This window comes from Centruroides sculpturatus, unplaced genomic scaffold (assembly GCF_000671375.1).
Source record: "Centruroides sculpturatus isolate CEXI.00-Female unplaced genomic scaffold, Cexi_2.0 scaffold1445, whole genome shotgun sequence".
In the NCBI taxonomy this organism is placed as follows: domain Eukaryota; kingdom Metazoa; phylum Arthropoda; class Arachnida; order Scorpiones; family Buthidae; genus Centruroides; species Centruroides sculpturatus.
The window spans coordinates 86,290-113,726 of NW_019385652.1; the positions used below are offsets into that span (position 1 = coordinate 86,290).

Here is a 27,437-nt window from a genome sequence, read left to right on the forward strand (position 1 = left end):
TACACGCGCGTGTCGGTGTTTACGTTACTGAATTGATTACGAGAGGTTAAGGACGTTTACACGAATGACCTTTCGCTAGAATTCGTTTTATTTAAAATTCGGTGCGAATTTTTATTATATTTATACACTGCCAACTATTTGGAATTATAAAAATTAAATTATTTCTCAATGCGTCATTATTTTGATTTTTTCACAATATATTTTTAAAATAATAAATGCTACGGATAAAAAAAATACGGAGGTGCGCCATCTGGAGTTCATTCTGGCCAAACGCACGTGTCGGCGAGATTTCTGGTTAGCGAACTTCGATCACGCGGTCCGCGCCCGGGCCACGTGCCTCCGCGCTCGATGGCGCGTGAAGAATGTCGTCACGTGACACCACCTCGACCGGAAGTCGAGGGCATTAGCGCGCGAATCTTATACTTCCGGGCTCCGATTTCGTCTGTCGGGGAGACGACTTTCGGACACGGAAGCAATCTCTCGATGTCACCGGAAGCGGCGAGCGGCCTCTTCCGGATCGAATACTTTTTATTTATTTTATTTTATTTTTTCCTAAGATCGATACGTAAGAAATGCCAAGAACGTCGGCCTTAATAGACGAATTTTCGCTTGGTAGGATATAGTAGCGTAAATAAAAACAAATAAAAGAATAAGGTAACGACGGGGAAGCCGTCGACGACTTCCGTTTGGTCGGGAAAAATATTTCGGACGCCGCTAGTTGTGACCTCGGTCGACAGATGGCACGCTGGAGTCACGTGACCGAGCGCGGAAGGCGTTCACCGTATCGTCGACGACGTTCGATGTTGGCGTCTGACCGACGCTCCCCCTCGAAATCCGAAAATTCTACGCCGAGTTGGACGAAAACGACTCGAAAGGTGAGTTCGGCGGGGTTAAATTCGGGCCTCTTTTGAGCCGTTTCGGCCTCCAAGCGCCCATTTAAACCCGGCAGCCATTTAGGCTTAACCTTGACTGGGTTTGCTAGCGCCGTCGCACCTTTCCACTTACGTAATCGCTATTCCGGACCTATTTTTGATGGTCCGTCGTTAATCGGCCACTTTCGTGGGCCGGTGCCATTCGTTAATCCGAATTTTCAATCGTCTTGTTTAACTCTCGTTTGTTTATCGTCAGATGACGAGATGACGCGCGATCTAGTTTGTTCGCTGCTTATGTAAATATTCCGCCCCCTGGCGAAATGCCAGTTTGTACGCTTTTGGGGGTTACTCGTGGCTCGGTTATCGGTGTGAACGGCTGGCGGCTCGGCCTTGTTACGCAACTTAGCGTTGGATTCGGGTGCAACCTTTCGGATTCGGAGGTTCTTCCGGTTGTGTCGGATTAAGGCTTTCTGGGGCCCTAAGTAATTTTGATGTGCAATTCGATGGGTAAAATTACTTTATTTTTTCCCGTTTTGGGGTCCCCAGGTGCGAGCTTCACCTGCCTGGTGGCCGGTCAGCATTGCCTCTGAGACTCCAGAACTGTGGATCCTCGACAGTGGTTTCTGTGGTTCTGAAACTTCCAAAAAGTGCCAAAACTTGCATTTCGTGATTTTTGGGCTGCAGTGTTTGGATTCCAGATCTGTGGATTCCCACCATCTGCCTGCCCTTCCTTCCTTAATCTTGAATGGAATTCGATAGACAAAAAGGCGAGACCAGATCTGGAAAACTTGGGAAATGAAGGGCCCCTGATTGTGTGTAAACTTTTGTCTGGACTGAAGTTGTGTGATTTTTTAAATTAAATGTGATTAAAAATTGCAGCCTGGCATTGTGACAATGTTGCGATAATTTGATATGTTTTAGAAAATTCTTTGATATCAGTTCTGCATTCAGTGTGTCAGCTGAGAACGTTTCGATATGGTGCCGTGATTCTTGCCTTATACTATATTTCAGAGCTCGCTCTTGCAGTCAGGGAAATTTGGAATGATACTCTGCAAACTACCTAAAAATCTTTTATACAAGGGCTGTTCAGAAAGTTCGCGGCCTTGCCTATATGCGGCGCTGCAATCAATTTAATTTTTGGCAGGAATAATTCAGCCATCTTTGCTAAAGATACGATACCAATTTCCGCTTGATTTGTCAAAAAGTTTTGCCACGACAGCTTAGCAGATAGTCAGTGTGCACATGCTTTGTNTAAAAAACAACATTAAATTTAATATCATCCTCTTTAATTTGGCAAAATATTAAATAAAGATAATTCCTCAATTTACTAATCTGAACCCTTTATAATCCAAACAGCTTCTGCTGTTCCCGTAATTAAAATAATAGACTCGTCAACTGTATATCTGCAGCATATAGTATTGTGAGTATTGCTACTCATTCTTTCTATGATCCTGTTTGACTTAACAACAATTCTAACTTCTATTTGCTACTGTAAAGTATCTTACACCAGTAAAAATTGCCTCAAAGTATAAGCATAATATTCTTATCATCATATTCCCGTTTATCCAAACTTTTCATTTATCTGAACTACCACTGGTCTCAATTAGTTTGGATTAGCATGGCTGTACTGTATATATATAGTATTATGGACAGTATTTTTTGAGGATGAAAGTGTGTGTTATAAGCCGACAAATACAGTACGTCAAATACATTATCACAATATACTTTATAATAATGTATCAACTCAACCTTCTCTTATTTATCTATGCAAATTTTCATTAGTTTGTGTAATTTGTAGATAATTTTACTTTGATTTGTATTATATCAAAAGTAAACTGGTAAAAAATATGTATAACAAATTTCTTCTAATTTCAGATTTTAATAAACATCACATTTAGATTGCCAAATAAGCATGAAATTACAAAGTTTAATTTAGCAACTCATCATACTTAATAATTATGATTCTATATCAACTTTCATAACATATATTTCACGTTTAAATGCTAATATGTTATTTAATGTCCTAACTTTATTTAAAAATGCACTCAAATAAGTCTTTCAGAAACAAATAACTCATTTATTTAACATTTTTGAGTGTTCTCGCACTTCAGATAAAAAAATTCTGTGATGATGGGTTTAAGAATGCTTGAAAATGTTAGATAAAATAAACATTGTGTTTCTGAAATCAGAATTTGTGATTTTTCCCCCATTCACTCTCTCTCTTATCATAAGGAATGGGAATATTAAAACATATTCATGTAACAAAAAGATATTTAAATGTTATAACATTTAAATTTATAACTTAAATTTATAACATTTATAACTTACTAAAAAGGATTTAGAAAGTTATTCTAGGAATGTGAAACAACCTCTTAGAGAAGTCCTCGAAACTTTAAATTAATGAGGAGTCATAAGATGATTGTTTAGAGTTTCACATTGTGAAAAAAATTTTAAAATGTTTAACTGTATTAATTTATTTTTGATGCACATACTATTATATGCTTTGTATATAAATTAATACAAGATACAGAGGACAACATTATAGAATTTTTATATCAAAAAGTACTGTACTTTCAGCTTTGTTTTAATGATCTATACAGTAATACAGTGGTTCTCAACCTTTTCTGTTGATGTACCCCATTAGCTTATTAGTTGTTTCTCAAGTACCCCTTATATTTTTGTATGTAAATTTTATAATTACTGCGTTAGGTGTATACAGCCCTTATAACTGACCATCATAAAAAAAACTCTAACTAACTAACTATAACTAAAAGTGAATTACTTATTTTACGTAAATAATAATAAATTTAATCAGGTACATACAGTTATTTATTATTATTTGACAAGTATATTATATGAAATCACAGAAGTCATTTCAATACATGCATAAATTACATTTCCTAAAAATAAATAATTTTAATTAACGATAAAGAAAATTAAATTACTCTACAATAATTATTAACAAAATTTAACGGGACATTTGTTGCGATAAATCTTCAGCAATTTTTTCAAAATTTGGTTCCCAAGTTGTTAAATAGAGATTATAATTGTGTACTGATCTTGAAAGTAATGACTGTGAATTTATGTCCAGAAAAATACACGAATCTTTCAATTTTTGTAACAAATGTAACATCTAAATTTGCTAAATATCAAGTAATGCGTATATGCATTGGCATGCATTGCATGGTGGGGGTACGATCCAGGCCTCATTATTCCTAATACCAGTAGTCCAGTAAAAACATGAAAAGCCCCAATCTTATCGAGCATTAATTTTAGAATAGAAAAAATTTTTTTTTTCTATTCTAAAATTAATGCTCGGTTAAACCGTAATTTTACTAGACTACAGGTTCACTCGGCACTAATGGCACAAATAGACAGGCAAATCAAGTGGATAATAAACAAGCTGTTTAGACTGTTAAAAGGGAAATTAGTGTTTACATTGGGATATTTTAAAGCAAGTTTTTGTTGTTTCTTGTGTTAATAATTCACAGCAAATTGATTAACATATGCCATTTTATTATAAAAGTTAGATGTACCCCTTCGATTTAAGCTTGTACCCCTAGGGGTACATGTACCCCCGGTTGAGAACCACTGCAGTAATAGAACAAACTTTTGTTTCACTACTGCAGGGGGCCTCAACCCATGTTCAGTGAAACACAAGTTGACCCACCAGAACGAGCATTTCAGTGTTTTTGCAGAACACCTATGTTTGCAAAACACAAGTGTTCTGCAAACTTTCTCTGAGCGTTCCAAGAAAAACAATACAGTTTTTTTATTGCAAATTTATTTCAGTGTACAATAACATATTACTTTATTTGTAGGCAATTCCATATATACTGTTTTATTTAATACAGTAAAGCTTATTAGTTTATTGCTTTATTGTTTCATGAGAATAATTAATATGGAATTGCTTATTGATTTTTGAATATATTGATGCTAATGTTTCACATAATAAAGTATATGAAAGTCATTCTGCGGCCTCAGAAAGGTCGAGAACCACTGCATTATCATATAGATTATTGAATCTTTAGAAATGATGTATTTTCTTGAATTTAAATGAGGAAAAACAAAAGCATTTGAGAAAATACACTCATTAAATTACCTCCCTAAGTGTAAATTCAATTCAGATTGCTTTAGATAAGTTTCACTTAGAAAACTAATTCTTCTAGATTTCTCAATCACTTTTTTCTTTGCACAGAAATACTCACAATGATGCTCTTGCCCTGTTCTTCCAAGAGTGGAATGCTATTAGTAGTGATCCCATGTCACTAAACCTTAAATCTGAACAAGGATGTTCACTCCAAAAGTACTAGAGTTTTTGCCCTGAGAAGAGTGGTTCAAATTGACTCGAACTTTAAAAAACAACATTAAATTTAATATCATCCTCTTTAATTTGGCAAAATATTAAATAAAGATAATTCCTCAATTTGGAAAAATATAAAATAAAGATAATTTTTTTCATTTTTAGACAGGTTTTATTATTATTTTTCAATCTCTCTCCAATTTATTTTAATATTTTTATAGCTAAGAAACTTAAAATGTTTAATCCAATTATAAAATTAAAGCATACTTTATTTGAAAAATTACTGGAGTAGAATGATAATTTATTTTTATTACAAAATCTCTCAAGTTTTTAAAATAAAAAAATAAATAAATAAAAGTTTTCAGACAATTTATGCCATACTTTGTGATGATAAAAAAGTGAATTGTTTTATTGTCTGAACATTTAGCTTATATAAAAAAAATTTTTTTCATTGTTTCTTTATCTTTTAGACCCTTCTTCCTGCTTTCGATTCTTTGTATCCACAATCTCCGATTTCCTTTTGTTATATTATTTGTGAAATATTTTATATTAATTTCAATTTCCTGTTAGCTTAGTCCATTTTGAAAGAACTTGTCAATCGAACATTTGATTCTTATCTCTCTAACAGATTCCTCTTATCTAATCTTGTTCAGTTAAATTTGACGACAACAAAAATTTGACTTTATTCGTTATTAAATTCATTCCCAGTTCAACGATTTTATTACTGTTTTAAGTCTATATTATTTTAACTTGCTTGCTTTGGGAATTTGTTTCAAGATTCGCAATAAAACGCTTCTAGCGCTTTGTAATATGTTGGTGTGATTGTGTGTCGAAGCTTCGCTCCAAGGAATTGAGGTTCGAATCCTAGGGGACTCGTAACTTACCTACTTAATATGATTGTGGCATTGTTTCCCATCCCGTGTGGATGCTGGTCAATTCTGTTGTTAGATCTGACTAATGAAATTGTTGTTCGCATAACATTTAATGTATTGATGTTAACAAAGCAATAAATTTATCATTGACGAGGACTTGCATAATTCTTAATGGTATCCAGTTTTTTAATATTAATATAAATTAGCAATATAAGAGACTTTATTAAAATGATTGTAGGCATGTATGTATGTATGTATGTATGCATGCTTTTAATTTTTTTAAATTAAATGGTATAGAAGCAAAGATCAGACAGATCTGGGTAGCATAATTGGCAACATATCTGTATGGTAAGCAGAGGTTGAAGGTTCAATTTCCTCTCCAAATTGATCTTTTCTTCCAGAATATTCTTAATTAATTAATTAATTTCTAATTATAATGTTTAATGCAAGGTGGAGTCTTAACTCCATACCTTTAGTCCAAATTACATATCTTGTGATAAATTAGTCATATTATAGCCTGTTTAAAATTTGGCAGTATTGTTTGTTTAGTAAAAAGAAAGTGGGGTAATTATTAGTAATTTGATGATTTTGAGGATGTTATGTAAAAATTGAATTTCCATAATTAATTTTCCTCTTCATAGTAGCTGGGAGAGATCACTTTAATTAATAAAGATTTTATTGTGCAGGCTTAAAAACATCAAAATTTATCTATTGATGTCCTTGCCTTCCTCTCTTATGTCAATAACTAACAGTGTAAATCAGTCAGTCTATGATGAGCAAGCGTAAAGAGTTGCTAGTATCGGTCTCTCTCAATAACAACTCAATTGCTCATACTTCACAGTCTATTTTTATTCTATCATGTGTGCGGTACTTTGTGACAAAGTATCAGGTTTAGCAAATCTATATGCTTTTCAGATTCTAGACTCTCTTACAATGACTTTTCAAAGATATTAGCATTAAAAATAATTAAAATTAGCCATTATCACATTTATATCAAAATATAACATGGTGTAGTTATACATGATCATTATAGAAAGGAGTATGGCAATCTTCACGTCTAGATACATAAAATAATACTATATATAGCAAAAACTAAAAATACACACACGAACAACGAATCACTTTTCAAAGAAAATTATATAAATGAAATAATGTGTGAAGACAAGGAAATGCTTCATTCTTATTTATTAGAATATGATTTATTTAAAGCATTTTTCATCCTTTTAAGATCCGGAAACCATATTAATGACTAATAATATATTAAACTCTGAATAGATTATCAACATTTTTCTTTTAAATTTGTTACCATTACATAATTGTCATAAAAACTTAATTATTAAATCTAAGTCATAAAACCATAATTAACATTATTAATTTTATGTTGGTATTTTGACCAGAAACAATGTTTATTCGTCTGTTCAGAATATCAGGAAGTGACATGTATACTTCTTAGGGTGTGGCAAGATTTCCTGCTTTCAGCTTTGGTTGTGTTAATATCAACAAGTCGGAAACAAAATTTAAGATTTTCTGTAACTTTTAAGAAGGAAAATAAATGAATAACAACAAAAATAAGTCTGTGGTTGTAATATTTGCAATTGTTTAATATTTTTTTTTATGGAAGGATTATATTTGGAAGATTACTTGGAACATTTAAAATTGTTTTTATTTACATTTTATACAGTATTAATTCTGTTCTATTACAGAAATTTCATAAATTAATAATTGTAGTTTGACAGGAATTTGGAGTTTAATCACTCAGACATAACATTTTTTTCCATCTCAGCAAGAGTAATATTTAGGTATGAAGAGATGGTCAAAGCCCAATATCCTAACAGTCAATCAGAATATATTTGGGCTGTAATTAAGCTAATTGTTTAATAATTAGGTTAATTATGGTTAATTTACATAATTCTGCCTAAAGGTAGGCAATTACACTGACATCTTGTGCTAAGATTAATTATTCGAACATTAATATTAAATAAAATTAATTAATTTAGAAGATTCAGGAAGAAAAGATTGACTGGGAATAAGACTCTAGCCCTAAAAGTCTTCTTATCATGCAGATTGCTAGTTACATTACCAGGATCTCTGATTTCTGTCCACTCTTCACTTAGAGCCGTACGGTGTGACTTTGATATACAAGAATTTGGTATAATGAGCAGCTTTATTTTATCTCTCTCCCTCATTTACAAAATAAAATATTTAATAAAATGAGTGTCAATTAACATTTAAGAGAACAAGATATTCTAATTGTGTGTGATAAAATTGAAATTTCCACCCAAACTGATGAGACAGCTCATAGTTTGTTCTCCAGTTTCTTTGTTTCACTTACATTACCCCTTCACTTGCCAGAGACAATTTGCTTTCTCCATTTCATATTAGTTCATTTTATATTAGTGAATAATGTAATCAACACTTTAATTGTAGGGTGAAATGGGTTACGTTGAAACAATGCTCAAGAAGTAAGAAATAGAAAAACTCGTCCCTATCTATATGAAAGGTTTTCAAATCAGGATTATTTTGTCTTAAATTAGGTCGGTGGTTCCCAAACTTTTCCTATTACAGTCTCCTTGGTTCCATAAATTCATTCTCAGTGCCTCTTATCTCTGCCCTATGTAAGTATTTTTAGAATATTGGCCTGTTCTAAAGTCAGTTAACAAGTTTTATATTGCCATATTGAATAATCAATTGTCAATTTTCTTGCAAGGAGAGCAGTTAGAAGACTGCACTAAAAACATGTTCTGTGAAACATGATATTCAGAACACAAGGAATTTCTTAGTATCTAAATTAATATTTGTGTTTGCTGTTCAACCGATGCTAATTTAGTGTAAGAATGTTACATTCTGGGCTAGATAATTAATTGCATTAACCTCACCAATTGATCCTAAATACCATAGGTGTAAAACTGCTTGAAGGAGCCATCTACAATGCACTTCTGCCATTCACTTGATAATCCCATCACCCTCTGGTCAACATCTACAGGCAGTATCCTAACACTTTTATTCCCAAAGTGATAGACTGCATAGCGATTTGGTTTAATGCCCGCTATGCAATTAACCCATACAGAAATTGAATAAAAATTCCAAAAGTATTTAAGATTAGATTCGTATTTATTAAGATTAAGTTTAGAATTTTACATTATAGAATATAAATTTGTAAAAAATTTGGTTTTTAATATCTGTAATTGTACATAAATCCAGGAGTGTGTATGAGAAACACTCCTACTAAAAGTATAGTAGAAATTTATTACTGTTACAGTGACATTACAGTTAAGCAGAAGTATTAAATGACAATGGAACTGGCATTTTATGTTATATAAAGGAAATGACTAAAACTGATATTATAATCAACAGAATAAGAATCAAAATATATTGACCCATATTAAAATATAATTACTTATTACAAATTTCATTTGAAATTTATTTGATATATAATTATTTCTCAGATTATTATTAGTAAAGAACTTCACAAGTAAATTTATGATTTTTTTTCCTTTTGTAATCATGATAATTGTTATCTGTTTATATCTGCTTGCTCACTTCCATAACAATAGAGGTGAACAAGCAGGTTCTAATCAAATGTTTAAGGACATTCCCGATAAGTTACTGTAACTCAAAACCACTGCAATCCTGTTTCTAGTTTTTCATAAAAATTGTTTTTTGGCGATTATATGGGGTCTTTTGAAAAGAATGCCACTGTTTTAAACTATTGTAATCATGGTAATTATTACCCGAGAAATGTGCAATGTAAATTGATCAGAAGAGTTTAAATGTCTGGGTTTCAACTACCATTTGAATACAAATATAATAAACATCCCGAAGCTTGATTACTGCAATTAGTTTGGCATCTGAATACAAATGTGTTTTTGTCTGCTACCTCTAGGAAGTGCCATAAACAAAAATGGCAACTCAATATTAGAGAAAGCATTTTGTGTTTGCAAAGTCGGAATTGGTCACCTTTGTACAACACGAGTTTTGCAGACGATTTTGAAGTGATGCACTGTTTAAGGCAAGCATTCTTGTTTCATAATGATGACCAATTCCAAGTTTACAGACTCAGGAACACACGGTGCCTTCTTTAATTCTTAATACTTTTGTTTTTGTAATTAAAACTGCACCAAAGATTATCTCATTGATACTTTGTTTAATCTTTGGCACTTTTACAGGTATTTTATAGCAAACTTTTCAAAGTTTGCTATAAAATACAATTCTCATTTTCATCAATTCATTGCCAGGATACACTTTTTTATTATTAGATCTGATTTCCTATCTTTGATATTTTAGATTTAGAGATATGAAAACTATTTATTCTTTTATCTGAAACATTAAATATTTATTTAGGATTTTTTTAAATATATAAAAATAAATTCAATATAAATTGATACCATAATAAGCAAATATATACTTGGATACAGTACATATGTGTATAATGTATACTGATTCTGCAGTTTTATAATATAAGAGGTGAAATGTTAAGTCTTTAAATGGCAATGTGGATGATTTTATAAATGTCTTCTAATAATGAAAAGATTTTTATATATTTGTACTTTTATTTAAGCTTATATCTGGTTGCGATGCTGAATTAAATGGAGAAAAATTTGTTTATTCTAAACTTTTGGACTCGTTTGTCATGCAGTGTTTATTTTGAGTTGATAACAGTATTTAATCTTGTGGAATATTTACAAAGTTTAGAAGAATTTTCTGATGACGTGCAGAGAGTACAAATGCATTTAAATCAGATAGCTTTTCTTTTCTGCTTGCTCAAACGTCGAAGTGATTAAAGATACTACAGACCCACACCAAGATATGTTAGTTATGAGAAAAATAAATCATCTTCAGTGTTAATGGAAAAATTGACTTAATAACAAAAAGCACTTTAATCACAAGTACTTTGGATGGATGGCCAAATGTTTAAGGTGTTGGCCTATCACTCTGGAGGACTGGGGAATGAATTCAAACAGGTCAAAAAACCCTGAGCATTCTGATCTGGCTACATCCCTCGCTGCTAAAACATTTCTAAATTAAGACATGGTCAAAATAAGAGGTTCTGTCTCACATATTAGGAATATAGAGGCAAATAAATATGAGCAGTATCAGGAGAACGATGGCTCCGAGATGTTTTTAATTTACAGTATATTATTCTAATGTTGACAAAAATGGATTCAGGAAAACTATTTGTAATATTACAATTTTTCTCTTTTAAATTTGAACGTTCGTTTTTGTTAAATGTTTCAAAAGTATTACTTTACACTAGTTTCATTTTAAACTTTAACAAAATCTTAAATGTTTTTAGTGATTTAAACACACTGAAACATCACTCTAAACTTCATAGTTTTTTCATGGTTTAAGTTTTTAAATATTTAAAACCCAAGTGCTTTCAATTCTCTGAAAGACAAACCATCAAAGTTAAAAAGTGTTTGAGTTTTAAATATTTAAAGAAACTTACTCCAATAAAACACAAAATATTTTTGATTATTATAAGAAATTTAATACTAATGTGGCCCACTGGTGACAGAGTGGATAAAACTGCCAAATGCTGGTTTGTGCCTCGTCAACCACATGGAGTTTTTGGGTCATTTGTAACACCTGAATAGTGGCCAGTTTCCCATAGAAAGTTCTCTGGAGAGGCATTTCCTCGGCAGATTGTCACGTGTCTCATTTTGGTATACAAACAAACATTAGTAATCTAACTATAATAATGATAATTTATAATAAATCAATATATATTTAAACATCTTAAATATGAATACTATTTTTTTTTACAAAAGTTAGTGTATAGCTTTATTATTATGAAAAAAGTAAAAATAATTTTAAAAATTGTATGTGTAGATTTAAATTGAGACTAATTTTATAGCGACTCTAGGCAATAAATGATTTTTAAGATAAGTTAACAAGATTAACACACTTTTCCTTGTTTGTAAGTAATATTTTTATCAGTGGGATGCCTTTTATGTTTACTTTTTGTCAGGAGAAAAATTAAATTTATATCTCAAATACTCGTAGCATTAATTATCTTATTTTGATTGTCAACGTGTAAATAAATATTTATGTTGCTAATTTTGCGATTAATTTACCACGTAATTTAAGTTAAAAGCAGTAGGTTTTCTCGAAATGAGGTCGGCTTGTTACCTGCATCTCTTTGACCTCAAAATGTTGTGAAAGTGACTGTAAGGATGGGTAGTTTTGTGATAATAAACATTATTATTTATCCATTTATAAAATATTAAAAAGTAGGTTATATAGTTGGGAGTTGGTTTAAGTAACACAATTTTTTTATCCGTTTAAATGTTTACTTTATTTTCTTCCTTCTAGAGAAGATGCAAGCTTTAGTGGCATATTATATTTATATTTTAGAAAGTGTGAAGTATTTTGCTGGAATTTTAAGTAGTTTTGTATTAAATTTATTTTTGAAATACGAGAGTTACTCATGCACTTTTTCTTACTCGAAGCATATTAATATATAAGTAAAAGCTTTATTGGGAATTCTGATCATAATTTAATCACTTTTTTCAGGTTTTTAATGGAACTTTATGATGTAAAGATATAATATTTTTGTGTTCAACAAAGAAACATGAAGAATAGACAGAATTGTTCACAGATTATTTTCAAACATGAGTACGTATCTTGTCATAAACTCATTGCTGTCATTTCAGATAAAATTACAAAGCAGTTTATTTTTAATATAGGTAGTAGCACCCTAAAAGAAGAAGAATTACTGGAAAGAGCAAATGAAGAAAGAGCCACCATTGTTGAGAAATATGATCTTGGAAGAGACGAATCCAATCACATAGATCCCTGGGAAGATCCGGCGTTCGAAGTCTATCATGTTACTGACAGATACGGATTTATTCAGTAAGTATCATGACAATTATTTAAATCGTATTCTTGCTTCTAATTCTATAAAAGTTCTGATATTAAAAAAAAATAAATCTATTTGCATTTTGATTTTAGCAATCATAGACTTCCTGACAAATTAACTTCTCATGAAGCCAAGGTAATTTCCATGTTTCATTAAAGAACTGTATCATATATTTTATTAAACTTCAATTAAAATAAGTTACTTTATGTTAATTATATATTTTACAACACAATTATTGTATGTTAAACCAAAACTGATTATATTTACATGCAACATACATTTGATAGGAACTATTTTTATCTTTAGTTTAAGTAGTATTTAAAGAATGACAAATAAGTTTTATTTAAAATTTATATAAGTTTATCCTTGACAGTATAATAATATATTGTAGTAAACTCAACACTCATACAATTAAAATCTCAGTTATTGATACACGATAGTCCTGTTTAATTTTATTCAAAAGTAGCTATTAATGTCGGGAGTATTGATAACTATATAAGTTATGACAGTGTTCGGTGTCAGATGACAATAGCAGATGAGTAACAATTCATTCCACTTTTTTTTTATATTCTTTGAAAGAGCTATTATTTGCGCACACGATATACTAAGAATAGAAGGCATTTTTCTCTTGTCTTTAATTCTGGAAACCAAATTAAATTTTATTTGGAAACCTTTTATGTAAGAATGTCTCTGCTGGAGAATTATAAAAAGTATTAGAATGAACACACTGAAAAAAGAGACCATTTCTAAACTTTTTCAAATTTAAAATTACAAGAAAAGTTATAATTATATACAGAATTTAATAAAATAAAATCAAAATAAATTAAAATGGGAAAATAAACAAGATGAATTGAGAATAACATTATAATGTTGAATGCAAATTGGCGGCCACCCACGCTTCAATGCTACATGACCTTCAACGGACACCCTCCTGAATATTGATGCATCTTCTAGATAAAGTTAGAAAGGACTTTTGATTAGAAAAGTCATAATTGCGAGTCTAAAATGGCAGTCCATCTACTGTCTGAGACATAGGAATCGTGGGCATTAATTATCATAATTTAGCATATGAAAATATGTGTAGCACTGCTTCATTAGTTGGATCATTTACTTATCTGCTTGGCTTTTAATAATTATAGGGCATAATTGTAAGGCTATACTAAGAATACTTTATCAAATTATTTCTGTAGAAAACATAAACTTTTAATCTTAAATATAAAACACAAATTGAAACATTAAAATTAATTACTCCTTTATTACAGTATTTAAAAAAAGTAGAAAAAAATTGATGTTCAACTAAGGTTAAGCATAAACTTAAATGTAGAAAATATTAATTAGTTAATAAATAGTTGAAATAAAATTTAGAATATAATCTTTAAGCATTTAAAAAATAATTAATATTTATGATTATGAAAAGCATTACTCATTTCTTAAAAATGATTAGCATTTTTGTTTTCTAAATTGGCCTTGAAGATGGATTTAATTAAACCAAAATTAATTCATTTTTTAAATAAACACAAATGCTATAAAGTGTGTTTTTCCTACAGTTTATAATTTTTTATCTAAGAAAATTGTATTATTTTTGCTTTATTATTAATGAAAGTTGCAAATAAATAGCAAATTTGAAATAGAAAGTTAAGTAATTCTGTTTAAAAATGTGAAAATTGTTCATCTACTGTTAAAATGATATGACCAAGCATAAAAGTTTACTAACAGATTGTCTATAACCGGCACTAAATGCATTAAAACATAAAAATTTTAATGAAAAATTACAAAATTAAAAAAAAGGTGTTAAAAACATTACATATATATATTAGAAAGTTCATAAAATTAATATCATTATGATTAATTTGTTAAAACAGTAATTTTTAATCAGCATATTAGAAGTTAGTGTTATATCCAAATTTATATAAATATTCTCTCTCTCTCTGATTGTAATTAAGATACACAATTTATAAAATAAAAAATTTACAACAACTTGACTTTTTTCATAGTTGCGAGAATTGGAGAATGAAAGGCTTAACAAATGGCTCAAAATGCTCAAAAATTGGGATAAATATTCTAATGGCGAAAAGGTAAATATTTTCTAAAATTAAATTTATAATTTAAGCAATTTATTGATTATTATATCAAGCATTGAAATAATACACTGTTTATGTGATTTATTTTATTTTATTGCAAATGAAAAATGATATATATATATAAGCTTAATAATGTTTGAAATGTATATTATTCAGCAATAAGATCATACAGTTCTTGTGCAAGATTTATCTAGATGTTTAATTTTGTTCTCATCTAATACTTCATTTTTTCTTAACTATTTCTTGAAATTACAAGGGATACTTAACAATTGAGAAGTGTATTTCTTATCAGACATTCTTCTTTTATTATATTTTTTATTTTTCAAATTTATAATTATAACAATGTACACTGAATTATCATCATCAGATATGTATTTTAAACCCATCTTTCAATGCTCGTTTTTAGGCCAAAAAAAAATAACAAACGTAGTTGATACATTTGTTTAAAAAATCTTAATACTTTTATTATGTTTTCCTATTGTGAATGTTGAAGAAGATGGTTGTAATTTTATCAAAAGTACTTGTGAATTATATAAAACGGGTGGTCAAACTTTGTCCCAATAGGAACCATACACTGCCTATCAGAAATACATGAGAACTGCATCATCTATTTATATTATGTATAGTTAAAATACTATAGTTATCACTGTTACTTTATGATTAACTAGGTAAAAAATATTTGACTTTTTGAATGTATCTTAAGCTTTCAGTTGCATGCAGTTTAAGTTGCAACTACATATACAGTCCTTGTTTATACTATATACGTAATAGTCAGAAAACTTACAAAAATATTATATATGTGTAAGTAGTATGTACTGTACCGAATTCATGACTATACAGAACATTAAATATTGCCACTTTCTGTAATTTTTTTTAAAACCGTTAACATTTCTTGATAAATCTATGAAGTCGGTTTCTTTTTTATTGCATGTAATTTAATACTCTCTTAAAAATTTTTAGTTAAAAAGACGAATCTATAAGGGAATACCCAATGCGGTACGAGGAGAAGTATGGTGTCGTATACTTGACGTAGCACGTGTTAAAGTAGAACAAGAAGGAAAATATAAGGTAAGATTAATATTAAAATTATTGAAGGTTTAAAGTAAATTAATAATCAAATATTCTGTTAAATATAATCACAAGACTATGCTGTTAAGAAATATTGTCTTACTTGAAAATAATAATAATTTTAAAACCTGCACACTTGAAATATTGTTATTTAATCATGGAAGATTTTTCTTATTGTTTTATTGATGTTTTTTTAAATAATAATAGCAACAAAAATGTCTAGGAAGCATTTACTCACAAAAGTGAGGTACATATTATTTTCAAATATATTGAATTAAGTTTAGATAATTCCAACTGGATATGGAAAATGATGGTAAAACAGCTGTAAATCTCCAGAAAATGTTTTAATTACAAATGGTTTTGATCAACATTCGAAAATATTCATAATTAAAATGTAGCTGCTGGATATTTTATATAAATATATTACATATATATATAAATGTGAGACTTTTCAGCAAAAATTATTCATTCGTTTATTGCTTAATTTATGAAAAGTTCAAAATTCTTAAAATTTTATCAGAGGAATGTTGTTAATAATAGTAAAAAAAATGACTACTTTATATTGGATAACGAATATGGGAAATGTTTAGAAGTTAAATTTTGGATATGATACAAAATATAACATTTATCATAAAGAAATGTGTGTATAAAAATTGAAACACTTAATTTTATGAAAAAAATTAAATTAAAAAACAATTAAAAAATTAAAAAAGAATCAAAACATGTCTAATATTTAAAAATTTATCTAGCTTCAAATACTTCTAACAACAAATGAGAAATGAAACAAAAATATTTTAATACACAAATGAAATAAAGAAAATTATTATGTAATTGCTATATTTCTTTATTGAATGTCATCGTATGTCATTTTCACTTTTTAAATTTGTTACATTCCTTCTGTATTTTAATTTTTCTCTTATTCTCATATAGCTTTAAAATATCACAATATATTTTAGATGTTTATCTTCTCTCATTTAATACACAAATTTTTCTGATTATTCATGGATAAAATAATTGGAAAGTTAATTTTTCTGTTGTATGTTTTATGTTGGATCACTTCTGCAATGTGCTAACAGGATAATCTACATACATTGTTATTGTTGACTCGTTACTTAGTTTATAATTTAAAATAAACTTCTGATGCATCCAGACCTTTTAATAATTTTTACTAACATTTTCTTCTTAGATAAAAATGCTTTATTTTTCTTTACTAGATAAAATTGTTATTTCTAATTTTTATTGTATTTATATTAAATGTAGAGCTTTAAATATACATTTTTAATAGTATTCAATGTATTTTTGATTTTCTAGGAGATGAGAGAGTTGGCAAGAAAATGGTCTCCTGATATTAAACAAATTGATTTGGATGTGAATAGGACTTACCGCAATCATATTATGTTTAGAGAGCGATATAATGTCAAGTAAGTAGTAAATTTAGTTTTATAATACTTTTAATCAAATTACATATTCACAGTATAATAAATAAATTTTTACAGACAGCAAGCTCTTTTCCATGTTTTAGCTGCTTACTCATTGTATAACACTGTAAGTAATAGTTTTAATTTTAATGCAGGTTGATATTTAAAAATCATGTGATTTAAAATGATTTCACAATGATTTATTATTTCAGACTATAAAAAATTTAATATTTTAACAGTTCTTTTCCCCAAATTAAAATTTGCATGAAATTAGTATATAGATTTTCAATTAATTTTCATTCAATATTAATAAGTAGCAAGTATCCATAAAAACATTTGCTATCAAGTATCTTTTTTGTAGAAATCACTACCTTAAAGATGAAGTTTCTAATTTTATTTTTCTGGCAAAAACTGTAAAAGAATTAAATCTCATCACTCTAGAAAAGGTTACACAAAATGATATCTCTCAAAAAATGAATTTCTTCTACCTTCAGGCTCTATCTCCAAAAAAAGTGATATTGCTCAATATTTAGTGTGAAAAAGTTCTGTAAGAGTTATTGATCGTTTTTTCACACTAGATATTGGGTGTTATTGATAAAGGATGCTAATTACATAAATTCAATAAGATGCTGAGTTTGAAACTTGATTTAAAATTTTTTTTTGGATATAGAGCCTATTCCCTTGGGGTGGGTAGACTTACATATGCACAAATATTAAAGTGCAAAGAAATAGCACTAGGTTATTTGCTAAGTGAGCTCCAGAAAGGAGTCTAATGTATCAGTGTCCTTTTCAAGCAAACAAAAAGTAGGTTTTTTGTAATGAATGTTTTACTTATTAAACTCGGATAAAATTTTTAACATTAACCAAATAAATTCATTATCATTTAAATTAATGATATTACAATAATAATTTTATTTGGTAATTTTTTATCATGTACTCAGAAGATATCAGTATTGGCCTTTTTTTTTCAATTGCATTATATTATTAATAATATGTTAATCAGAATTGGCAGTAATTTTCCCTTCTCTGTCCTGTAGATTTAGACTAAGGGGGTCTTTTAATCATATTCATTATGGGTTTGGCAAAGTTCACAATGGGGGCAGCCGAGTGGCAAAGGATGATGGCCTGATATATTTGAGACCGACCACTCCCTGAAAAAATTGCTAGGATTTTTCGGTTGCCTGTATTTGATTCCAAATATCCAGTGGTAGGCTGACACCTTACTGCCTTGTTCATTTTATTTATTTTATTGTTCTAGGTTATTCTATTTATTCTAACTTGTCATTCTATTTATTTATAGTCATCAATAAAATGTAGGAAGAAATGTATTATAATTACTTTTAACTTTTAATTAGTATTAATTTTAAGATTTCACACACCTGATTTAAAATGTTGAATCTTATTTGGATTTTTGAATATCAGCCTGCAACATATGTTCAAGTATTATTAAAAAATTGAATGAATCTTTAATTAATTCACATTTTTCTTTATATTAGGAAGTAGGTTATTGTCAAGGAATGAGTCAGATTGCAGCTCTCTTGTTGATGTATATGAACGAAGAGGTTAATATATTATTTTAATTTTTTGCATGGAATTTTAATATTAATGCATCTAATTGCATGCAATTTAATAACTTGAGTTTTTTTAACAGAAATTTATGACAATATACAGAAGTTTTCTTGTATAATTATTAATAAATGATTATACAAAATGTGTGTTATACAATTATACAATAAATATAGTAAACATGTATATTGGATAGCTAAAATGATCAATATGCAAATATTCAAACAAAAATAATCTTGACAATGTTAATTCATTAATTTAATATATTAAGTTATAAATAAATTAACATTGTCAAGATTATGTTTGTTTTGAATGATTGAACATTGATCATTTTAGCTATCCAATATACATGTTTACAATAATTTAAAAACATAAAGCTCATTATTACTGTCAAAAATACTTTATTACATAATTACAATGAACTAATATTATATATTGCAAAATTTCTAACATTATTTTTAGAATTAATAGAGGAATGAGATAATTTATATATTTATATTTTTTAAAATTTAAACAAAAGTCTCTGTAGTTTATTGTACACTATATAAATCTAAATTAAAAAATAAATGTTTATTGCAAACATTTGGAGTAGTGCCACTAGTTAAATACAGTTGTCTTGTCCATTCAAAATAAAAAAACTTTATACCATACATAGATAATGAGGCTAAATATATTTATTGAGTTAAATCTCTTTTGAATAACTCAGAATGAATTGGTATTAAACATAGTTTTTCAAATGACTATTTTAAAAGTAATGTGTTATCAATTAAGCAGATGATTTAAACTAATTTTTGATTTGTACCGTCAAAAAAAGATAATTAAGACCAACTTATCTTACATTTATCTTTACTTGTGCTTACATTTGGTATCGTTTTAACTACTATCTGCTTTACTTGCTGTTTTTTTTCTGATTGATATTTAATATCATATTTATTTCATATTACTGCAGTTGTTATTTAATTAATAAGTAATGTACATGTCCTGAATTAGTTCAACATTTATTAAACAAATTTATTATCATTTCTTAATGATTATTTTAAATTCATTTACTCAAAATATATTGCAAAGAATAATAATATCTATTATCATTTTTAAGTTAAAATTTAAATTAGGGAGGATGATGACAATATATTACTTGCAAAGGTTTACTTTTTATTATTATTTTTTTAGAACTATGTTTGTTATTTTGCCATAAATTCTTTTGTTAATTAAAAAATTAACTGTTTTATATTTAAATAATTTTACACGCATTTTATGTTCATATGTATTAAGTTAAATTAATAAAATAACTAACATGCATGCTTATTAAATGTAGAAAGTATTAATTTATGCTAACTCGATATAATTGTCCTTTAGGATGCCTTCTGGGCACTGTCTGTCCTGATGAGTGATACAAAGCATGCCATGCATGGTGAGTTATTTATCAGAAATTTGCTTTTGTGAAAGATTGCTTTTATTATTATTGAAACTGCTTCTAAAAGCAGCATTTTTATTTTATAAATATGTCATTTGTTTTGAATGAGTAAATATTTTCAAACAAATAATGAATATTTACACATTTGAGTAAAAATTTGTCAAGTAAAATGTATATCTTGCATGGAATTTAAATTTTTATACTTAAAAAAATATTCTTAAAAATTTCCAGTCTAATTAATATTGAGTTATCAAAGTTTTCTAATTAATGTGTGTACAGATTTGATACTTAGATTTCTAATTCTGATCAAGTTCACTTGAGTTAATTTTTTAATGTCTCTGAAAATTATTCTATTGCTTAATGTTCTTGTTCTTTACATACGTACTGTACATACGTATATCTATATATGTAAAATTGTAAATGTTTATTTCTTCAAAATCTTAAATCTCCGAAAGTTCTTAACCAATTGCTTTGAAATTTTGACACAGCATTGCATTCGAATACATGTATGTGTTTTTATATTATGTAGATGTCGAAAACCCCTCCCATGGGGGAGAGGGACAGGATTAAGGCTTACCGTGAAGAACTCGGCTTATATTATAATATTTTAGATGCAGTTTTTTGCATTTTTGATTGTGTTTTAATAGAGTATGTCAAGAGAATGTACACTAAGAAAAAATTTTTCAAAATTCCTCCTATGGGGAGTGTTATACATTTATAATAAATACATTTTGAGCCACAGCAATGCGTGGCCGGGCACAGATAGTATATATATCTATATACATATGTACTTACTTACTTACATACTTAATGACTATCCTTAATATCAAAATAAGATAGAAATTACCTTGATAAAATAAGCATTGAGTATAATACAATATGAAAATACAGGGTCTTTGAAAAAGACTGCCATTTTAAATTACTGTAATTATGTTAATTATTATCCAAGAAAGTTGTAATGTGTACTTTGCAATGAGAGATTGCACTAGGTCAGTACTAACTGTGCCTATTTTAGGGAAGACAGGATGGGACAGTTCTGTTACAATTTTTCTATGAGTGAAAGTACTGTACAGTACTTACGCTGTATGAGTTTTTATTAGTTATAATATGTCATTACAAAAATTCCTTAAAAAGATTCTTCTAAGACAATACATACAAAGTGTCTTTATTCCAATCCATTCCTTTCAAATGAACATTTGAGGAATTAACAATTTCATGGCAGAGTCGACCTTTCTTTAGAGGTGGACGAGCAGCCTATAAATATCTCTCTGACAGTGGCACTTCAAATAAAATTTAAAATGTACATTTGGTAAAAATATATGGCCAGGACGAATTAATTATTACAAAAAATTCTTAAAAAGATTTTTTTTATAATGTCATTTTTTCTCAGAACATTTCTGTAAACAAGTGAACCCTCTAGCCTGGGTGATAATTGGGAAAATAGAGGAAAGCTGGAGGGGTGATCTACAGATTTAATAGTCAGTCACATGTATTTTTACTTATTTTTAACAAGGGGGTTGGAAGTTGATAGTGTAGATGGTTAGGTTCAAGATCCAAGCAAGTTTAATAGAGTCTGGAAAAGAGGTTTAAAAAACCAGTAGAGAAATTTTGGTGGGGAGAGTACTACCCCCATCCTTTCACCCTATCTTCCATAAAATAGAAACTGTTAGTATTGACAGAGTGCAATCATTCATCATGCCAACTGTACATTGATGCAGTAAGACTGTGTGTTGCATTTCTGCAACACATGCTATACATTGAAATTTGTGCTGTGTTACTATGGAGTAGCATATCACCCATATAAACATAACGGAAAGAACGGCTTGTGGGTATAGAATTTCACTTGGCCTAGTAAATTTTTTAAAATAAAATATGAAATATAATTGAAATTTGAAGTTTTCAAAGGTTTTCTTCGTACAATAAACATGAATAAGTACAATATCATAAAAATACATAACACAAAAACAAATATTCAAGAGAGAATTTTTATTTTTTTCAGTGAACGTGAACAGTAAAAAAACAATAGTTATATTATTTTAGTGATTATTCTGTTTCTTTTCAATTTGTATTGGTCCATTTATGCAACCTTGATTATGGTAGAAGTTCTGTTGAATTCAAAACCTGATGTTTAGTGTATAAAATGGCATAACAATGTCAGAAAAAAATCATTCAGGCAATGTGTTGCAACTATGCAACATGGATAAAAATTAGGAACAAAATGTTTAACCTTGCAGACAAAATTATATTAAATGGCCATCATATTTGTGCTGTCCATAAGAAAGAGTAAGGCCCAGGGTAATATTTTATGCCTGTCTATTGTGGTGTTTAATGTGTTAAATCATTGGAAAAATGTCCAAGTTTAACATTTGCTCATTACAATTTTTCAACATGTACACCTTGCATCACAAAGAATACAGCCAGTCAATATTCAGCTTCTTCCTATGCTCATTACAGCAAATTCATTGTCACTCCTCCCACCATTCTTTGGCTTCTGTAGATCGCATACATTGTACAGTGACAAGTGTTTCTGACTCTGCAAACCTCAGAACACAAAACACCTTCTCTGTTTCAGAGTTGTTGTTTCTGTTTATGCCACTTCCTAGAAGTAATAGATAATAAGACGTTTAAATGCAGATGGGAGACAAAACTAGGACAGTTACTCTATTAATTGATGTATATTGCATACTTCTCTAATAGTAATTAACATATTATAGTAATTTAAAATGATAGCTTTCTTGTTAGAAGACACTGTATTTAAATTTTTTAAGTTGATTAAAAATTGAAATATCCAAGATAAGTAACCTAATATTTAGAAAAAGTGTAAATGTCTATGTCAAATTTGAAAGAAAACAATCCTCCCAACATACTCCGACTCCAACAACAAACAATTTCTGGTTTATCATATAGGACTAGTCTATGCTATTGGATGACATGAAAAATCCAGCCAGGGATTAGTCAACTTTTTCATCATCATTTTAATCCAAGATGATGAAAAAGTTGGCCAGTTAAAGTCCAAATCCTCAGTGTTTGGAGTTTGTTCTAGGTTGCCAAAGTGAGCACCACTGCCTCCCTGTGGGTGGTACAAAGGGAAGCAGGGGGCACTGGATGCAGGGTACCGAATGGTGACCCTAGGCAAAGGGTGGGGTCACTGACAATCTTTTCCTTTCCTCTGTTAAAACAAGTAAGAACAAACATTACACTTAATGGTTTGATGTTGAGAACAATGCATGATAAGGACACAATGTGAGGTTCATAGAAAAGTTTTTCTAAGAATATTTCCAAGCCTTTCTCACACAAGGGAAAAAGAGTTAGGGAGCATTGAATAACTTTATAGAACCAAGGGGATGGCTTTAAAAGAGTGATTTCCAAACTTACTTGAGGCCCATATGCTCTTTTGACATGCTACATTATTTCGGGTTTTTACTTATTATCCAAAGCTGTTTTTATCATTTGAATTTCAATAATTGAAATATTCTTTGTTTTTGGAGTGTCATATTAAATACCTTTATCGAGTAAAGTTTACAGTCTCATAGGGAAATGCTTTCAAATAAATTGTATCGAGAGAAAAAGAGATAGTCTGTGAACAACTATAGCTTTGTGAAAAAATGCATTCAAAAGTATTACTTGGACAATTTTATTAACCTATTTATTGCCTGCCAACAAACTCACTAGGTACAAAACACAGGAGAGAGAATAAGTTAAATGATAATTTATTTTATGAACTGCAATTTGTTATTGTTAATAATATGCAATAAAGAATTATTTACATTTACATTATGATAACATTTATTTATTGCAAGACAACTAACTTGATAACCCATAACCAGCAGAAAGAACTCGCTCTGCCGAATTAAAGTGAGTTCTTTCTACTGGTTTTGGGTTATCGAGTTAGTTGTCTTTTGACGTTAATGATTAGCTAGTAGACATCTGCGAACGTGCTTATTAAACTTGCTTTCCATTAAAGCTTAACATTATTTGTACACTTCCAAAATCCATTTGCTGCTTCCACCAGGTCCCACCCTACGTCCATTGGCCCTTCAAGAATGCCAATCTATTTTCCAATCACAAATAATCAGAGTCCCTTCTTTGATGGGTCTTCAAACAATAACATACTGCAACTAGTGGCAGATAAATGCAAATGGTATTTGTTACTGAAAAGCATGCATGAACTCATCTATGCACATACACAAATTATTGAAGAAACATACCATTTTAGGCATGAGTTATGCACAGGACAATACATAATACAGAAATACTTTTGCAAAATTATTTTACAAGTGCCCCGACTTTAATTACCAGCATTGGATTTCTCCATACAAAAAGGAAAATTATATCACAAGAAATGCACTCCTGCCAATTCAAACCCACATTAGTTTGGACTCCTCTTCCTACAGAACAGGAAAAAAAATCATAATTACTTCTCAAAAACACTGCAAGGTTGTAAAATTAACACATATCGCAGATTTTTAACACTGCAACAATTTCTAAATACTTGGAAATGTACAAATACATAAATACAATTCTTTACACTTAATCCCGCTAATCTAAAAACCTGTGCAATAATTTGTTTGGATTAGCGAGAGTGCACCGTATACAGTCCCATCACTGTCACCCACACACAAACTACATGAAATGTTTGAACGGAAGCGGACATTTTAATGGTATTAAAATGGGGAACCAAAGGGGAAATGTCTAGTCTGTAACAAGATGCCATCTGAAGAGCTCTCGAAATGGCATTCAACATCATTTTCGCCATTAATCCATATAGATTTATTCAGATTACATTACTTTCTTTGCGTTATATATAACAGAGGGAAAGTACAGCCATGGGTCATAAGTGCCACCACCCAAGATTTTTACATTTTTGGACTCTTTGAAATGTCCAGAAATTGAAAAAAATTTGGGGTTTTTTTCTTGCGTGTGTTTGGGGGCACGCAATTTTAACGTTTTTTTGCCGGATTTCTCTTCCAGGTTTCTTCATTCCGGGATTTCCCAAGCTAAAGAGGTTCCAGCAGCACCACGACAGGATTCTGCAGAAGTTGCTGTCCAAGTTGAAATCTCACCTGGACAAATACGAGATCCACACCAGTCTGTACACTCTGAAGTGGTTTTTCCAGTGTTTCCTGGACAGGGTGCGCAAAGCTTAAAACTTGATTTTTGCGCCGTTAATCTCGAGACGAAAAAATTTTCACGGGTTTAACTTTCAGGTTCCGTTTACGCTGACGCTAAGGCTGTGGGACATTTACATCTTCGAAGGGGAATTGGTGCTGACTGCCATGTCTTACACTCTACTGAAGTTACACAGAAGTAAGTAGGGGAGAGCGCGCCAGGGGAGGACGAGGAGGAGGTAATTAGAGCCTGGTTCTTTGCAGAAACCCTGCTGAAGATGGGGATGGAGGAGCTGATCGAGTTTCTGCAGATCCATCTGGAGAGAGACTTTGGGTACCACGACGACGCTGCCATCGACGCCCTGCAGGTGTCGATGGAGGAGCTGAAGCGCTACAAGTTGGATCATCCGGGAAAGGCCACTCAGGAAGAGCTACCCAGAAAACCTTTCGGCCTGATCATCCGACCCCCCTCCGAGTCCAAGTCCGAGAGCCACGGCGGAGAGACGGTATCCATTTCTCTTAATAACGGCAGCGCGCCGGTGACATCGCGTGCTAAACGCTCTTCTATTGGCCAGGTGGCGGACAACGGAAGCGCCTCGCCGGTGTGGAAGTGGCGCGACGGATTCGCCGCTTCCAAATCCGGAAGCCACAGGAAGGACAACGCGGAGAACGACGACGGCAGCTCCATCATCGACCCACTCAGCTCCCAAAACTCCCTGGCGGAGACGTCGCAGACCTCGGCCGCCGACCTGTCCGTCGTTTCGGGTTTCTCCAGCCCGGGCACCACGCCGGGCCGGCGGGGCGACGACGATGGGCGCGACCGAACCCCCCGCCTGCGGCGCGCCCTCTCATTGTACGACAATGTGGACTATAACGAGAGCCTACTGGCGGCCGACAAGCAGTCGCGCGCTCGCTCGCCCGACACCGTCAGAATATTCGTGCCATACGAGAAATCGTCCACTCCGCCCAACGGCGACGTCACGCCCACCAACCAGGACCCCAACAAGATCACCATCCGCGTCAACCTGTCCTCGGAACAGTCTTCCGCCTCCAATTACCTCTTGTGATAATAAAAAGAAACCACGTCCGCGGGCTACATTCCAGGAAGGGGCCCCGTCGCCCCCTCCCCCACACTGTTAACGATAACTCTTGTAATATATACATATATATTTTTCGTCCAAAATCCGCACAAGAGATTCCAAAAGTCCATGGCTATTTATCTAGAAGTTGCCCCATCGCAATAATTTGTACCGCATCTCTTTTTGTACACGATCGGGTCACGTGCGTGCGTACATAAATACATATTTTCTAAACTAGTTACGTACTTCGATCGGCGTCGTACTTCTTTTTTCGTTTTTGTACAAATGGCCCTGTACATAGATTCGCGGCGCGGAGGGACGTGCGTGCGTGGCATTGCGTGCGTGCGTGACGTCGACCAAAGGTAATAACGAGAACTAATTTATTTTTAATCCGACTTTTTTCTACGCCGCGTTTTTAAATCGGTCCGTCGATGGTCGGAAAGAGGAGATATTTTTTTTTATTTTATTTTTACTAAAGAGGAAGCGAAAAGGCCCGCGCGCCAACTCCACTAACGGTCCGAGAAGCGTCTAATTGGGTCGGTGGCATTGTGTCTCGTCTCGGTTTCATCTGTGATAACACATCGTAATCTTTCGTCCCACTGCTAGCTCTGTGTAGCAGTCTTTGTCGTACTTTAATAAAGATTATTCGTATTTATAAACTTCCGTCCTCGTGCCATTTCTTCGGGTGCGCCGACGACGACGGCCCGCCCCTGCATTCGGAAACTGTCGGTTTTGACGTCGTTACGACCGAGTGCGCTCTCGGGGATTGACCGGAAGGAGACGTTACGCTCGATTAT

At 31.1% G+C, this 27,437-nt stretch overlaps 1 protein-coding gene across 1 annotated transcript; it reads left to right on the top strand.

Moving 5' to 3' along the window:
- The first annotated feature begins 719 nt into the window (after positions 1-719).
- On the top strand, positions 720-27,299 carry LOC111640889 (USP6 N-terminal-like protein). Its single transcript, XM_023386970.1, has 14 exons — positions 720-875; positions 12,561-12,662; positions 12,734-12,899; positions 12,999-13,041; positions 14,901-14,981; positions 15,948-16,055; positions 17,367-17,476; positions 17,552-17,600; positions 18,970-19,035; positions 20,396-20,450; positions 25,425-25,585; positions 25,661-25,760; positions 25,826-26,067; positions 26,137-27,299. Exons 2-14 carry the CDS (start codon positions 12,659-12,661, stop codon positions 26,626-26,628), a joined length of 1,677 nt encoding a protein of 558 aa, XP_023242738.1. The 5' UTR covers positions 720-875; positions 12,561-12,658; the 3' UTR covers positions 26,629-27,299.
- Positions 27,300-27,437: the final 138 nt, after the last annotated feature.

Bases quoted from the DNA above. Each gene is read 5' to 3' on its own strand.
- LOC111640889 (XM_023386970.1), top strand. The intron at 13,042-14,900 runs GTAATTTCCATG...CTTTTTTCATAG, and splicing joins TAACTTCTCATGAAGCCAAG to TTGCGAGAATTGGAGAATGA. The intron at 20,451-25,424 runs GTGAGTTATTTA...TTTCTCTTCCAG, and splicing joins TACAAAGCATGCCATGCATG to GTTTCTTCATTCCGGGATTT.